This window comes from Narcine bancroftii, chromosome 5, assembly GCF_036971445.1.
Source record: "Narcine bancroftii isolate sNarBan1 chromosome 5, sNarBan1.hap1, whole genome shotgun sequence".
Classification (NCBI taxonomy): domain Eukaryota; kingdom Metazoa; phylum Chordata; class Chondrichthyes; order Torpediniformes; family Narcinidae; genus Narcine; species Narcine bancroftii.
In genome coordinates this window covers 197,104,195-197,120,284 of record NC_091473.1, presented here as the reverse complement: position 1 = coordinate 197,120,284, position 16,090 = coordinate 197,104,195, and the positions used below count along the sequence as shown (strand labels likewise).

The 16,090-nt window shown below is 41.4% G+C and overlaps 1 protein-coding gene across 1 annotated transcript; it reads right to left on the bottom strand.

Moving 5' to 3' along the window:
• Positions 1–532: 532 nt before the first annotated feature.
• LOC138765446 (serine-aspartate repeat-containing protein F-like) lies at positions 533–15,167 on the bottom strand. Its single transcript, XM_069942486.1, has 10 exons — positions 15,088–15,167; positions 13,234–13,418; positions 12,532–12,933; positions 10,693–10,806; positions 8,120–8,263; positions 5,336–5,737; positions 3,497–3,610; positions 1,805–1,996; positions 1,649–1,701; positions 533–550 (listed from the first exon to the last, which is right to left on the bottom strand). Exons 1-10 carry the CDS (start codon positions 15,165–15,167, stop codon positions 533–535), a joined length of 1,704 nt encoding a protein of 567 aa, XP_069798587.1.
• Between the last annotated feature and the right edge of the window lie 923 nt (positions 15,168–16,090).

The window sequence follows — 16,090 nt, the reverse complement described above, 5'->3', positions numbered from 1 at the left end:
AGAATCAGAATCAGGACCAGAACCAGAACCAGAATCAGAACCAGAACCAGAAATAGAATCATAATCAGAAACAGTATCAGAATATGAACCAGATGCAGCATCAGAATCAGAACCAGAATCAGAACCAGAAGAAGAACCAGTATCAGAACCAGAACCAGAATAAGGACCAGAACCAGAACCAGAATCAGAATCAGAATCAGAATCAGAATCACAGTCAGAACCATAATCAGGATCAGAACCAGAACCAGAACCAGTATCAGAACATCAACCAGAATCAGGACCAGAACCAGAATGAGAACGAGAATCAGAACCCGAGTCAGAAACCGAATCAGAACCAGAACCAGATGCAGAATTAGAACCAGAACCAGAACCAGAAATAGAATCATAATCAGAACCAGAATCAGAATCAGAACCAGAGCCAGAATCAGGACCAGAATCAGAACAGGAACCAGAACCAGCATCAGAGCCTGAACCAGAATCAGGACCAGAATCAGAACCAAAATCAGAACCAGAACCTGAATCAGAACAGGAATCACAACCGTAACCAAAGCTAGAACCAGGATATGATTCAGAATATGAAAAAGTATCAGAACCAGAACCATAAATGGAAACATAATCGGGACCAGAATCAGAATCAGAACCAGATGCAGAATCAGAACCTGAATCAGAATCAGGACCAGAATCAGAACCAGAATCAGAAACAGAACACAAATCAGAAACAGAACCCGAACCAGAACCAGAATCAGAGCCAGAATCAGAATCAGGACCAGAACTAGAATCAGAATCAGAACGAGAACCAGAATCAGAATCATAACCAGTATCAGAACCAGAAGTTGAACCAGTATCAGAGCGAGGTGCAGAATCAGGACCAGAACCAGAACCAGAATCAGAAAAAGAACCAGAATCAGAACCAGAATCAGGACCAGAATCAGAACTGGAACCAGAATCAGGACCAGAACCAGAATCAGAATCAGAGCCAGAATCAGAATCAGGACCAGAACTAGAATCAGAATCAGAACGAGAACCAGAATCAGAATCAGAACCAGTATCAGAACCAGAAGTTGAACCAGTATCAGAATCAGAACTAGAACCAGAATCAGGACCCAAATCAGAAACAGAACCAGAAATAGAATCATAATCAGGACCAGAACCAGAAATAGAATCATAATCGGACCATAATCAGAATCAGAACCAGATGCAGAATCAGAACAAGAAGCAGAATCAGAACCAGAACATGAATCAGAACCAGAACCAGAATCAGGACCAGAACCAGAACTGGAATCAGAATCAGAACCAGAACCAGAATCAGAATCAGAAAAAGAACCAGAATCAGAACCCGAATCAGAATCAGGACCAGAACCAGAACCCGAATCAGAACCAGAACCAGAACAAGTATCAGAACCAGAACAAGAATCAGAACCAGAATCAGAACCGGAACCAGAACCAGAATCAGAATCAGGACCAGAACCAGCACCGGAATCAGAACCAGAACCAGAAATAGAATCATAATCAGAACCAGAATCAGAATCAGAACCAGATGCAGAATCAGAACCAGAACCAGAATCAGGGCCAGAATCTGAACCAAAGCCAGAACCAGAATATGAATCAGAACAAGAAACAGAATCAGATCCCGAATCAGAACCAGAACCTGAATCAGAACCTGGACTAGGATCAGGAGCAGAAGCAGAACCAAAAGCAGAACTAGAAGCAGAACCAGAAGCAGAATCAGTATCAGAGTCAGAAGGAGAACCAGATTCAGGATGCAAATCAGAACCAGAACCAGAATCAGGACCAGAATCAGAACTGGAACCAGAATCAGAATCAGAACCAGAATCAGAACCGGAATCAGAACCATAACCAGAATAAGTATCACAATCAGAACAAGAATTAGAACCAGAATCATAACCAGAACCAGAAATAGAATCATAATCAGAATCAGAATCAGGACCAGAACCAGAACCAGAATCAGAACCAGAACCAGAATCAGGGCTAGAATCTGAACCAAAACCAGAACCAGAATATGAATCAGAACAAGAAACAAAATCAGGACCTGAATCTGAACTGGAACCACAATTAGAATCAGAACGAGAACCAGAGTCAGAAATAGAATCATAATCAGAACCATAATCATAATATGAACCAGATACAGCATCAGAATCAGAACCAGAATCAGAACCAGAAGAAGAACCGGTATCAGAACCAGAACCCGAATCAGAACCAGAACCAGAACCAGAATCAGAATCAGGACCAGAACCAGAACCCGAATCAGAACTAGAACCAGAACAAGTATCAGAATCAGAACAAGAATCAAAACCAGAATCAGAACCGGAAACAGAACCAGAATCAGAATCAGGACCAGAACCAGAACCCGAATCAGAACCAGAACCAGAACAAGTATCAGAACCAGAACAAGAATCAGAACCAGAATCAGAACCGGAATCAGAACCAGAACCAGAAATAGAATCATAATCAGAACCAGAATCAGAATCAGAATCAAAACCAGAATCAGAACCGGAAACAGAACCAGAATCAGAACCAGAACCTGAATCAGAACCTGGACTAGGATCAGGAGCAGAAGCAGAACCAAAAGCAGAACTAGAAGCAGAACCAGAAGCAGAATCAGTATCAGAGTCAGAAGGAGAACCAGATTCAGGATGCAAATCAGAACCAGAACCAGAATCAGGACCAGAATCAGAACTGGAACCAGAATCAGAATCAGAACCAGAATCAGAACCGGAATCAGAACCATAACCAGAATAAGTATCACAATCAGAACAAGAATCAGAACCAGAATCATAACCAGAACCAGAACCAGAATCAGTACCAGAATCAGAATCAGGACCAGAACCAGAACCAGAATCAGAACCAGAACCAGAAATAGAATCATAATCAGAACCAGTATCAGAATCTGAACCAGATGCAGAATCAGAACCAGAACCAGAATCAGGGCTAGAATCTGAACCAAAACCAGAACCAGAATATGAATCAGAACAAGAAACAAAATCAGGACCTGAATCTGAACTGGAACCACAATCAGAATCAGAACGAGAACCAGAGTCAGAAATAGAATCATAATCAGAACCATAATCATAATATGAACCAGATACAGCATCAGAATCAGAACCAGAATCAGAACCAGAAGAAGAACCGGTATCAGAACCAGAACCCGAATCAGAACCAGAACCAGAACCAGAATCAGAATCAGAACCATAATCAGAACCAGAAAAAGAAGCAGTATCAGAACCAGAACCAGAATAAGGACCAGAACCAGAACCATAATCAGAATCGGAACCAGAACCAGAACCAGTATCAAAACATCAACCAGAATCAGGACCAGAACCAGAACCAGAATCAGAACAAGAACGAGAATCAGAACCCGAATCAGAAACCGAATCAGAACCAGAACCAGATGCAGAATTAGAACCAGAACCAGAACGAGAAATAGAATCATAATCAGAACCAGAATCAGAATCAGAACCAGAGCCAGAATCAATACCAGAACTAGAATCAGAAGCAGAACAAGAACCAGTATAAGAATCTGAACCAGTATCAGGAACAGAACTAGAACCAGAATCATAATGAGAACCAGAATCAGGACGCAAATCAGAACCTGAACCAGAAATAGAATCATAATCAGAACCATAATCAGAATCAGGACCTGAATCAGAACTGGAACCAGAATCAGAATCAGATCGAGAACCAGAATCAGAAATAAAATCATAATCCAAACCATAATCAGAACCGGAACCAGAATTAGAATCACAACGAGAACCAGAATCAGAAATTAAATCCTAATCCGAACCATAATCAGAATCAGAACAAGATGCAGAATCGAACCAGAACCTGAATCAGGACCAGATCAGAACCGGAACCAGAATCAGAATTAGAACGAGAACCAGAATCAGAACAGGAATCACAACCGTAACCAAAGCCAGAACCAGAATATGAATCAGAATATGAACCAGAACCAGATCTAGAAATAGAATCATAATCAGAACCATAATCAGAATCAGAACTAGATGCAGAATCAGAACCAGAACCAGAATTAGGACCTGAATCAGAACTGGAACCAGAATCAGAATCAGATCGAGAACCAGAATCAGAAATAAAATCATAATCCAAACCATAATCAGAATCAGTACCAGATGCAGAATCAGAACCAGAACCAGAATCAGGACCAGAATCAGAACCGGAACCAGAATTAGAATCACAACGAGAACCAGAATCAGAAATAGAATCATAATCCAAACCATAATCAGAATCAGAACAAGATGCAGAATCAGAACCAGAACCTGAATCAGGACCAGATCAGAACCGGAAACAGAATCAGAATTAGAACGAGAACCTGAATCAGAACAGGAATCACAACCGTAACCAAAGCCAGAACCAGAATATGAATCAGAATATGAACCAGAACCAGATCAAGAAATAGATTCATAATCAGAACCATAATCAGAATCAGAACCAGAAACAGAATCAGGACCAGAATCAGAACAGGAACCAGAATTAGAATCACAACGAGAACCAGAATCAGAAATAGAATCATAATCCGAACCATAATCAGAATCAAAACCAGATGCAGAATTAGAACCAGAATTGGAATCAGGACCAGAATTAGAACCGGAACCAGAATTAGAATCACAACGAGAACCAGAATCAGAAATAGAATCATAAACCGAACCATAATCAGAATCAAAACCAGATGCAGAATAAGAACCAGAACCAGAATCAGGACCAGAATCAGAACCGGAACCAGAATTAGAATCACAACGAGAACCAGAATCAGAAATAGAATCATAATCCAAACCATAATCAGAATCAGAACAAGATGCAGAATCAGAACCAGAACCAGAATCTGGACCAGAATCGGAAACAGATCCAGAATCAGAATTAGAACGAGAACCAGAATCAGTACAGGAATCACAACCGTAACCAAAGCCAGAAACAGAATATGATTGAGCATATGAACCAGTATCACAATAAGAACCAGAATTAGGACCAGAACCAGAACCAGAATCATAATCAGAACCAGAATCAGAATCAGAACCAGAATCAGAATCAGAACCAGATGCAAAATTAGAACCAGAACCAGAACCAGAAGTAGAATCATAATCAGAACCAGAATCAGAATCAGAACCAGATGCAGAATCAGAACCAGAACCAGATTCAGGACCAGAATCAGGACCAGAACCAGAACCAGTATCAGAACATGAACCAGAATCAGGACCAGAATCAGAACCAGAATCAGAAACAGAACCAGAACCCGAATCAGAAACAGAACCAGAACCAGAACCAGAATCAGAACCAGAATCAGAATCAGGACCAGAAGCAGAACCAGAACCAGAATCAAAAGCAGAACTAGAATCAGAATCTGAATGAGAACCAGTATCAGAATCAGAACCAGTTTCCGAATCAGAACGAGAACCAGAATCAGAACCTGAATCAGAAACAGGACCAGATCCAGAATCAGAATCAGAATAAGAACCATATTCAGAACCCGAATTAGAACCAGAACCAGATGCAGAATCAGAACCAGAACCAGAATCAGGACTAGAATCAGAACCGGAACCAGAATCAGAATCAGAACGAGAACCGGAATCAGAACCCAATTCAAAACCGTATCCAAAGCCAGAACCAGAATATGAATCAGAACGAGTACCAGATCCAGAACCCGAATCAGTACCAGAACCTGAATCAGAACGAGTACCAGAACCAGAACCCGAATCAGAACCAGAACCTGAATCAAAACTAGAACCAGAATCAGGACCAGAACCTGAACCAGAATCAGAACCAGAAGCAGAACCAGAATCAGAATCAGAATCAGAATCAGAGTCAGAACCATAATCAGAATCAGAACCAGAACCAGAATCAGGAGCAGAATCAGAACTGGAACCAGAATCAGGACCAGAACCAGAATCAGAATCAGAAAAAGAACCAGAATCCGAACCCGAATCAGAACCAGAACCAGTATCAGAATTAGAACCAGAATCAGGACCAAAATCAGAACCAGAATCAGAATGAGAACCAGAATCATAACCCGAATCAGAACCAAAAGCAGAACCAGTATCAGAACTAGAACCAAAATCAAAATCCGAATCAGAACCAGAACCAGATGCAGAATTAGAACCAGAACCAGAACCAGAAATAGAATCATAATCAGAACCACAACCGGTATCACAATCAGGACCATTATGAGAACCAGAACCAGAATCAGAACCAGAACTAGAATCAGAATCAGAACAAGAACCAGTATCAGAATCAGAACCAGTATCAGGACCAGAACTAGAACCAGATTCAGGACCCAAATCAGAAACAGAACCAGAAATAGAATCATAATCAGGACCAGAACCAGAAATAGAATCATAATCAGAACCATATTCAGAAGCAGAACCCGAATCAGAAACAGAACCCGAACCAGTATCAGAATCAGAACCAGAATCAGGACCAGAACCAGAACAAGAACCAGAAACAGAAACCGAATCAGAACCAGAAGCAGAACCAGTATCAGAACCAGAACCAGAATCAGGGTCAGAATCTAAACAAAAGCCAGAACCAGAATATGAATCAGAACAAGAAACAGAATCAGATCCCGAATCAGAACCAGAACCTGAATCAGAACCAGGACCAGGATCAGGAGCAGAAGCAGAACCAAAAGCAGAACCAGAAGCAGAACCAGAAGCAAAATCAGAGTCAGAGTCAGAAGGAGAACCAGATTCAGGATGCAAATCAGAACCAGAACCAGAATCAGGACCAGAATCAGAAATGGAACCAGAATCAGAACCAGAACCAGAATCAGAATCAGAAAAAGAACCAGAATCAGAAACCGAATCAGAATCAGGACCAGAACCAGAACCCGAATCAGAACCAGAACCAGAACAAGTATCATAGTCAGAACAAGATTCAGAACCAGCATCAGAACCGGAACCAGAACCAGAATCAGAACCAGAATCAGAATCAGGACCAGAACCAGAACCGGAATCAGAACCAGAACCAGAAATAGAATCATAATCAGAACCAGTATCAGAATCAGAACCAGATGCAGAATCAGAACCAGAACAAGAATCAGGGTCAGAATCTCAACCAAAGCCAGAACCAGAATATGAATCAGAACAAGAAACAGAATCAGATCCCGTATTAGAACCAGGACCAGGATCAGCAGCAGAAGCAGAACTAGAAGCAGAACAAGAAGCAGAATCAGAATCAGAGTCAGAAGGAGAACCAGATTCAGGATGCAAATCAGAACCAGAACCAGAATCAGGACCAGAATCAGAACTGGAACCAGAATCAGAACCAGAAACAGAATCAGAATCAGAAAAAGAACCAGAATCAGAACCCGATTCAGAATCAGGACCAGAATCAGAACCGGAATCAGAACCAGAACCAGAACCAGAATAAGTATCAGAATCAGAACCAGAATCATAACCGGAACCAGAACCAGAATCAGAACCAGAATCAGAATCAGGACCAGAACCAGAACCGGAATCAGAACCAGAATCAGAATCAGGACCAGAACCAGAACCGGAATCAGAACCAGAATCAGAATCAGAACCAGATCCAGACTCATGACCAGAATCAGAATCAGAACCAGAACCAGAATCAGAATCAGAAAAAAGAACCAGAATCAGAACCCGAATCAGAATCAGGACCAGAACCAGAACCCGAATCAGAACCAGAACCAGAACAAGTATAAGAATCAGAACCAGAATCAGAACCGGAACCAGAACCAAAATCAGAACCAGAATCAGAATCAGGACCAGAACCAGAACCGGAATCAGAACCAGAACCAGAAATAGAATCATAATCAGAACCAGTATCAGAATCAGAACCAGATGCAGAATCAGAACCAGAAACAGAATCAGGACCTGAATCTGAACGGAACCACAATCAGAATCAGAACGAGAACCAGAATCAGAACCCGAATCAGAAACCGAATCAGAACCAGAACCAGATGCGGAATTAGAACCAGAACCAGAACCAGAAATAGAATCATAATCAGAACCAGAATCAGAATCAGAACCAGAGCCAGAATCAGGACCAGAATCAGAACAGGAACCAGAACCAGCATCAGAGCCTGAACCAGAATCAGGACCAGAATCAGAACCAAAATTAGAACCAGAACCTGAATCAGAACAGGAATCACAACCGTAACCAAAGCTAGAACCAGAATATGATTCAGAATATGAACCAGTATCAGAACCAGAACCATGAATGGAATCATAATCGGGACCAGAATCAGAATCAGAACCAGATGCAGAATCAGAACCTGAACCAGAATCAGGACCAGAATCAGAACCAGAATCAGAAACAGAACCAGAACCAGAATCAGAATCAGAAAAAGAACCAGGATCAGAACCCAAATCAGAATAAGGACCAGAACCAGAACCGGAATCAGAACCAGAACCAGAAATAGAATCATAATCAGAACCAGTATCAGAATCAGAACCAGATGCAGAATCAGAACCAGAACCAGAATCAGGGCCAGAATCTGAACCAAAGCCAGAACCAAAATATGAATCAGAACAAGAAACAGAATCAGATCCCAAATCAGAACCAGAACCTGAATCAGAACCAGGACCAGGATCAGGAGCAGAAGCAGAACCAAAAGCAGAACCAGAAGCAACACCAGAAGCCGAAACAGAATCAGAGTCAGAATGAGAACCAGATTCAGGATGCAAATCAGAACCAGAACCAGAATCAGGACCAGAATCAGAACTGGAACCAGAATCAGAACCAGAACCAGAATCAGAATCAGAAAAAAGAACCAGAATCAGAACCCGAATCAGAATCAGGACCAGAACCAGAACCCGAATCAGAACCAGAACAAGTATAAGAATCAGAACCAGAATCAGAACCGGAACCAGAACCAAAATCAGAACCAGAATCAGAATCAGGACCAGAACCAGAAACGGAATCAGAACCAGAACCAGAAATAGAATCATAATCAGAACCAGTATCAGAATCGGAACCAGATGCAGAATCAGAACCAGAAACAGAATCAGGACCTGAATCTGAACGGAACCACAATCAGAATCAGAACGAGAACCGGAATCAGAACCAGAATCAGAACCAGAACAAGTATAAGAATCAGAACCAGAATCAGAACCGGAACCAGAACCAAAATCAGAACCAGAATCAGAATCAGGACCAGAACCAGAACCGGAATCAGAACCAGAACCAGAAATAGAATCATAATCAGAACCAGTATCAGAATCAGAACCAGATGCAGAATCAGAACCAGAAACAGAATCAGGACCTGAATCTGAACGGAACCACAATCAGAATCAGAACGAGAACCAGAATCAGAAATAGAATCATAATCAGAACCATAATCATAATACGAACCAGATACAGCATCAGAATCAGAACCAGAAGAAGAACCGGTATCAGAACCAGAACCAGTATAAGGACCAGAATCAGAATCAGAATCAGAATCAGAATCAGGACCAGAACCAGAACCCGAATCAGAACTAGAACCAGAACAAGTATCAGAATCAGAACAAGAATCAAAACCAGAATCAGAACCGGAAACAGAACCAGAATCAGAATCAGGACCAGAACCAGAACCGGAATCAGAACCAGAACCAGAAATAGAATCATAATCAGAACCAGAATCAGAATCAGAACCAGATGCAAAATCAGAACCAGAACCAGAATCAGGGCCAGAATCTGAACCAAAGCCAGAACCAGAATATGAATCAGAACAAGAAACAGAATCAGATCCCGAATCAGAACCAGAACCTGAATCAGAACCTGGACTAGGATCAGGAGCAGAAGCAGAACCAAAAGCAGAACTAGAAGCAGAACCAGAAGCAGAATCAGTATCAGAGTCAGAAGGAGAACCAGATTCAGGATGCAAATCAGAACCAGAACCAGAATCAGGACCAGAATCAGAACTGGAACCAGAATCAGAATCAGAACCAGAATCAGAACCGGAATCAGAACCATAACCAGAATAAGTATCACAATCAGAACAAGAATCAGAACCAGAATCATAACCAGAACCAGAACCAGAATCAGTACCAGAATCAGAATCAGGACCAGAACCAGAACCAGAATCAGAACCAGAACCAGAAATAGAATCATAATCAGAACCAGTATCAGAATCTGAACCAGATGCAGAATCAGAACCAGAACCAGAATCAGGGCTAGAATCTGAACCAAAACCAGAACCAGAATATGAATCAGAACAAGAAACAAAATCAGGACCTGAATCTGAACTGGAACCACAATCAGAATCAGAACGAGAACCAGAGTCAGAAATAGAATCATAATCAGAACCATAATCATAATATGAACCAGATACAGCATCAGAATCAGAACCAGAATCAGAACCAGAAGAAGAACCGGTATCAGAACCAGAACCCGAATCAGAACCAGAACCAGAACCAGAATCAGAATCAGAACCATAATCAGAACCAGAAAAAGAAGCAGTATCAGAACCAGAACCAGAATAAGGACCAGAACCAGAACCATAATCAGAATCGGAACCAGAACCAGAACCAGTATCAAAACATCAACCAGAATCAGGACCAGAACCAGAACCAGAATCAGAACAAGAACGAGAATCAGAACCCGAATCAGAAACCGAATCAGAACCAGAACCAGATGCAGAATTAGAACCAGAACCAGAACGAGAAATAGAATCATAATCAGAACCAGAATCAGAATCAGAACCAGAGCCAGAATCAATACCAGAACTAGAATCAGAAGCAGAACAAGAACCAGTATAAGAATCTGAACCAGTATCAGGAACAGAACTAGAACCAGAATCATAATGAGAACCAGAATCAGGACGCAAATCAGAACCTGAACCAGAAATAGAATCATAATCAGAACCATAATCAGAATCAGGACCTGAATCAGAACTGGAACCAGAATCAGAATCAGATCGAGAACCAGAATCAGAAATAAAATCATAATCCAAACCATAATCAGAACCGGAACCAGAATTAGAATCACAACGAGAACCAGAATCAGAAATTAAATCCTAATCCGAACCATAATCAGAATCAGAACAAGATGCAGAATCGAACCAGAACCTGAATCAGGACCAGATCAGAACCGGAACCAGAATCAGAATTAGAACGAGAACCAGAATCAGAACAGGAATCACAACCGTAACCAAAGCCAGAACCAGAATATGAATCAGAATATGAACCAGAACCAGATCTAGAAATAGAATCATAATCAGAACCATAATCAGAATCAGAACTAGATGCAGAATCAGAACCAGAACCAGAATTAGGACCTGAATCAGAACTGGAACCAGAATCAGAATCAGATCGAGAACCAGAATCAGAAATAAAATCATAATCCAAACCATAATCAGAATCAGTACCAGATGCAGAATCAGAACCAGAACCAGAATCAGGACCAGAATCAGAACCGGAACCAGAATTAGAATCACAACGAGAACCAGAATCAGAAATAGAATCATAATCCAAACCATAATCAGAATCAGAACAAGATGCAGAATCAGAACCAGAACCTGAATCAGGACCAGATCAGAACCGGAAACAGAATCAGAATTAGAACGAGAACCTGAATCAGAACAGGAATCACAACCGTAACCAAAGCCAGAACCAGAATATGAATCAGAATATGAACCAGAACCAGATCAAGAAATAGATTCATAATCAGAACCATAATCAGAATCAGAACCAGAAACAGAATCAGGACCAGAATCAGAACAGGAACCAGAATTAGAATCACAACGAGAACCAGAATCAGAAATAGAATCATAATCCGAACCATAATCAGAATCAAAACCAGATGCAGAATTAGAACCAGAATTGGAATCAGGACCAGAATTAGAACCGGAACCAGAATTAGAATCACAACGAGAACCAGAATCAGAAATAGAATCATAAACCGAACCATAATCAGAATCAAAACCAGATGCAGAATAAGAACCAGAACCAGAATCAGGACCAGAATCAGAACCGGAACCAGAATTAGAATCACAACGAGAACCAGAATCAGAAATAGAATCATAATCCAAACCATAATCAGAATCAGAACAAGATGCAGAATCAGAACCAGAACCAGAATCTGGACCAGAATCGGAAACAGATCCAGAATCAGAATTAGAACGAGAACCAGAATCAGTACAGGAATCACAACCGTAACCAAAGCCAGAAACAGAATATGATTGAGCATATGAACCAGTATCACAATAAGAACCAGAATTAGGACCAGAACCAGAACCAGAATCATAATCAGAACCAGAATCAGAATCAGAACCAGAATCAGAATCAGAACCAGATGCAAAATTAGAACCAGAACCAGAACCAGAAGTAGAATCATAATCAGAACCAGAATCAGAATCAGAACCAGATGCAGAATCAGAACCAGAACCAGATTCAGGACCAGAATCAGGACCAGAACCAGAACCAGTATCAGAACATGAACCAGAATCAGGACCAGAATCAGAACCAGAATCAGAAACAGAACCAGAACCCGAATCAGAAACAGAACCAGAACCAGAACCAGAATCAGAACCAGAATCAGAATCAGGACCAGAAGCAGAACCAGAACCAGAATCAAAAGCAGAACTAGAATCAGAATCTGAATGAGAACCAGTATCAGAATCAGAACCAGTTTCCGAATCAGAACGAGAACCAGAATCAGAACCTGAATCAGAAACAGGACCAGATCCAGAATCAGAATCAGAATAAGAACCATATTCAGAACCCGAATTAGAACCAGAACCAGATGCAGAATCAGAACCAGAACCAGAATCAGGACTAGAATCAGAACCGGAACCAGAATCAGAATCAGAACGAGAACCGGAATCAGAACCCAATTCAAAACCGTATCCAAAGCCAGAACCAGAATATGAATCAGAACGAGTACCAGATCCAGAACCCGAATCAGTACCAGAACCTGAATCAGAACGAGTACCAGAACCAGAACCCGAATCAGAACCAGAACCTGAATCAAAACTAGAACCAGAATCAGGACCAGAACCTGAACCAGAATCAGAACCAGAAGCAGAACCAGAATCAGAATCAGAATCAGAATCAGAGTCAGAACCATAATCAGAATCAGAACCAGAACCAGAATCAGGAGCAGAATCAGAACTGGAACCAGAATCAGGACCAGAACCAGAATCAGAATCAGAAAAAGAACCAGAATCCGAACCCGAATCAGAACCAGAACCAGTATCAGAATTAGAACCAGAATCAGGACCAAAATCAGAACCAGAATCAGAATGAGAACCAGAATCATAACCCGAATCAGAACCAAAAGCAGAACCAGTATCAGAACTAGAACCAAAATCAAAATCCGAATCAGAACCAGAACCAGATGCAGAATTAGAACCAGAACCAGAACCAGAAATAGAATCATAATCAGAACCACAACCGGTATCACAATCAGGACCATTATGAGAACCAGAACCAGAATCAGAACCAGAACTAGAATCAGAATCAGAACAAGAACCAGTATCAGAATCAGAACCAGTATCAGGACCAGAACTAGAACCAGATTCAGGACCCAAATCAGAAACAGAACCAGAAATAGAATCATAATCAGGACCAGAACCAGAAATAGAATCATAATCAGAACCATATTCAGAAGCAGAACCCGAATCAGAAACAGAACCCGAACCAGTATCAGAATCAGAACCAGAATCAGGACCAGAACCAGAACAAGAACCAGAAACAGAAACCGAATCAGAACCAGAAGCAGAACCAGTATCAGAACCAGAACCAGAATCAGGGTCAGAATCTAAACAAAAGCCAGAACCAGAATATGAATCAGAACAAGAAACAGAATCAGATCCCGAATCAGAACCAGAACCTGAATCAGAACCAGGACCAGGATCAGGAGCAGAAGCAGAACCAAAAGCAGAACCAGAAGCAGAACCAGAAGCAAAATCAGAGTCAGAGTCAGAAGGAGAACCAGATTCAGGATGCAAATCAGAACCAGAACCAGAATCAGGACCAGAATCAGAAATGGAACCAGAATCAGAACCAGAACCAGAATCAGAATCAGAAAAAGAACCAGAATCAGAAACCGAATCAGAATCAGGACCAGAACCAGAACCCGAATCAGAACCAGAACCAGAACAAGTATCATAGTCAGAACAAGATTCAGAACCAGCATCAGAACCGGAACCAGAACCAGAATCAGAACCAGAATCAGAATCAGGACCAGAACCAGAACCGGAATCAGAACCAGAACCAGAAATAGAATCATAATCAGAACCAGAACCATAATCATAATCAGAACCAGTATCATAATCATAATCAGAACCAGTATCAGAATCAGAACCAGATGCAGAATCAGAACCAGAACCAGAATCAGGGTCAGAATCTGAACAAAAGCCAGAACCAGAATATGAATCAGAACAAGAAACAGAATCAGATCCCGAATCAGAACCAGAACCTGAATCAGAACCAGGACCAGGATCAGGAGCAGAAGCAGAACCAAAAGCAGAACCAGAAGCAACACCAGAAGCCGAAACAGAATCAGAGTCAGAATGAGAACCAGATTCAGGATGCAAATCAGAACCAGAACCAGAATCAGGACCAGAATCAGAACTGGAACCAGAATCAGAACCAGAACCAGAATCAGAATCAGAAAAAAGAACCAGAATCAGAACCCGAATCAGAATCAGGACCAGAACCAGAACCCGAATCAGAACCAGAACAAGTATAAGAATCAGAACCAGAATCAGAACCGGAACCAGAACCAAAATCAGAACCAGAATCAGAATCAGGACCAGAACCAGAAACGGAATCAGAACCAGAACCAGAAATAGAATCATAATCAGAACCAGTATCAGAATCGGAACCAGATGCAGAATCAGAACCAGAAACAGAATCAGGACCTGAATCTGAACGGAACCACAATCAGAATCAGAACGAGAACCGGAATCAGAACCAGAATCAGAACCAGAACAAGTATAAGAATCAGAACCAGAATCAGAACCGGAACCAGAACCAAAATCAGAACCAGAATCAGAATCAGGACCAGAACCAGAACCGGAATCAGAACCAGAACCAGAAATAGAATCATAATCAGAACCAGTATCAGAATCAGAACCAGATGCAGAATCAGAACCAGAAACAGAATCAGGACCTGAATCTGAACGGAACCACAATCAGAATCAGAACGAGAACCAGAATCAGAAATAGAATCATAATCAGAACCATAATCATAATACGAACCAGATACAGCATCAGAATCAGAACCAGAAGAAGAACCGGTATCAGAACCAGAACCAGTATAAGGACCAGAATCAGAATCAGAATCAGAATCAGAATCAGAATCAGAATCAGAATCAGAACCAGAATCAGAATCAGAACCAGATGCAGCATCAGAATCAGAACCAGAATCAGAACCAGAAGAAGAACCAGTATCAGAACCACAACCAGAATAAGGACCAGAACCAGAACCAGAATCAGAATCAGAATCAGAATCAGAATCACAGTCAGAACCATAATCAGGATCAGAACCAGAACCAGTACCAGTATCAGAACATCAACCAGAATCAGGACCAGAACCAGAACCAGAATCAGAATGAGAACGAGAATCAGAACCCGAATCAGAAACTGAATCAGAACCAGAACCAGATGCAGAATTAGAACCAGAACCAGAACCAGAAATAGAATCATAATCAGAACCAGAATCAGAATCAGAACCAGAACCAGAATCAGGACCAGAGTCGGAACAGGAACCAGAACCAGCATCAGAACAGGAATCACAACCGTAACCAAAGCTAGAACCAGAATATGATTCAGAATATGAACCAGTATCAGAACCAGAACCATAAATGGAATCATAATCGGGACCAGAATCAGAATCAGAACCAGATGCAGAATCAGAACCTGAACCAGATTCAGGACCAGAATCTGAACCAGAATCAGAAACAGAACCAGAACCAGAATCAGAATCAGAAAAAGAACCAGGATCAGAACCCAAATCAGAATAAGGACCAGAACCAGAACCGGAATCAGAACCAGAACCAGAAATAGAATCATAATCAGAACCAGCATCAGAATCAGAACCAGATGCAGAATCAGAACCAGAACAAGAATCAGGGTCAGAATCTCAACCAAAGCCAGAACCAGAATATGAATCA

Excerpts from the sequence above, each read along its gene's own strand:
- LOC138765446 (XM_069942486.1), bottom strand. The coding sequence starts at position 15,167 with ATGATTATGGTTCTGATTATGATTCTATTTCTGATTCTGGTTCTCGTT. Across the intron at positions 5,738-8,119 it reads TGATTCCTGTTCTGATTCAG|GTTCTGGTTCTGATTCGGGT; the intron begins GTTCTGGTTCTA and ends GTTTTGATTCAG. Across the intron at positions 1,997-3,496 it reads TGCTTCTGATTCTAGTTCTG|ATTCTAGCCCTGATTCTGGT; the intron begins GTATTGATTCTG and ends GTTTTGGTTCAG.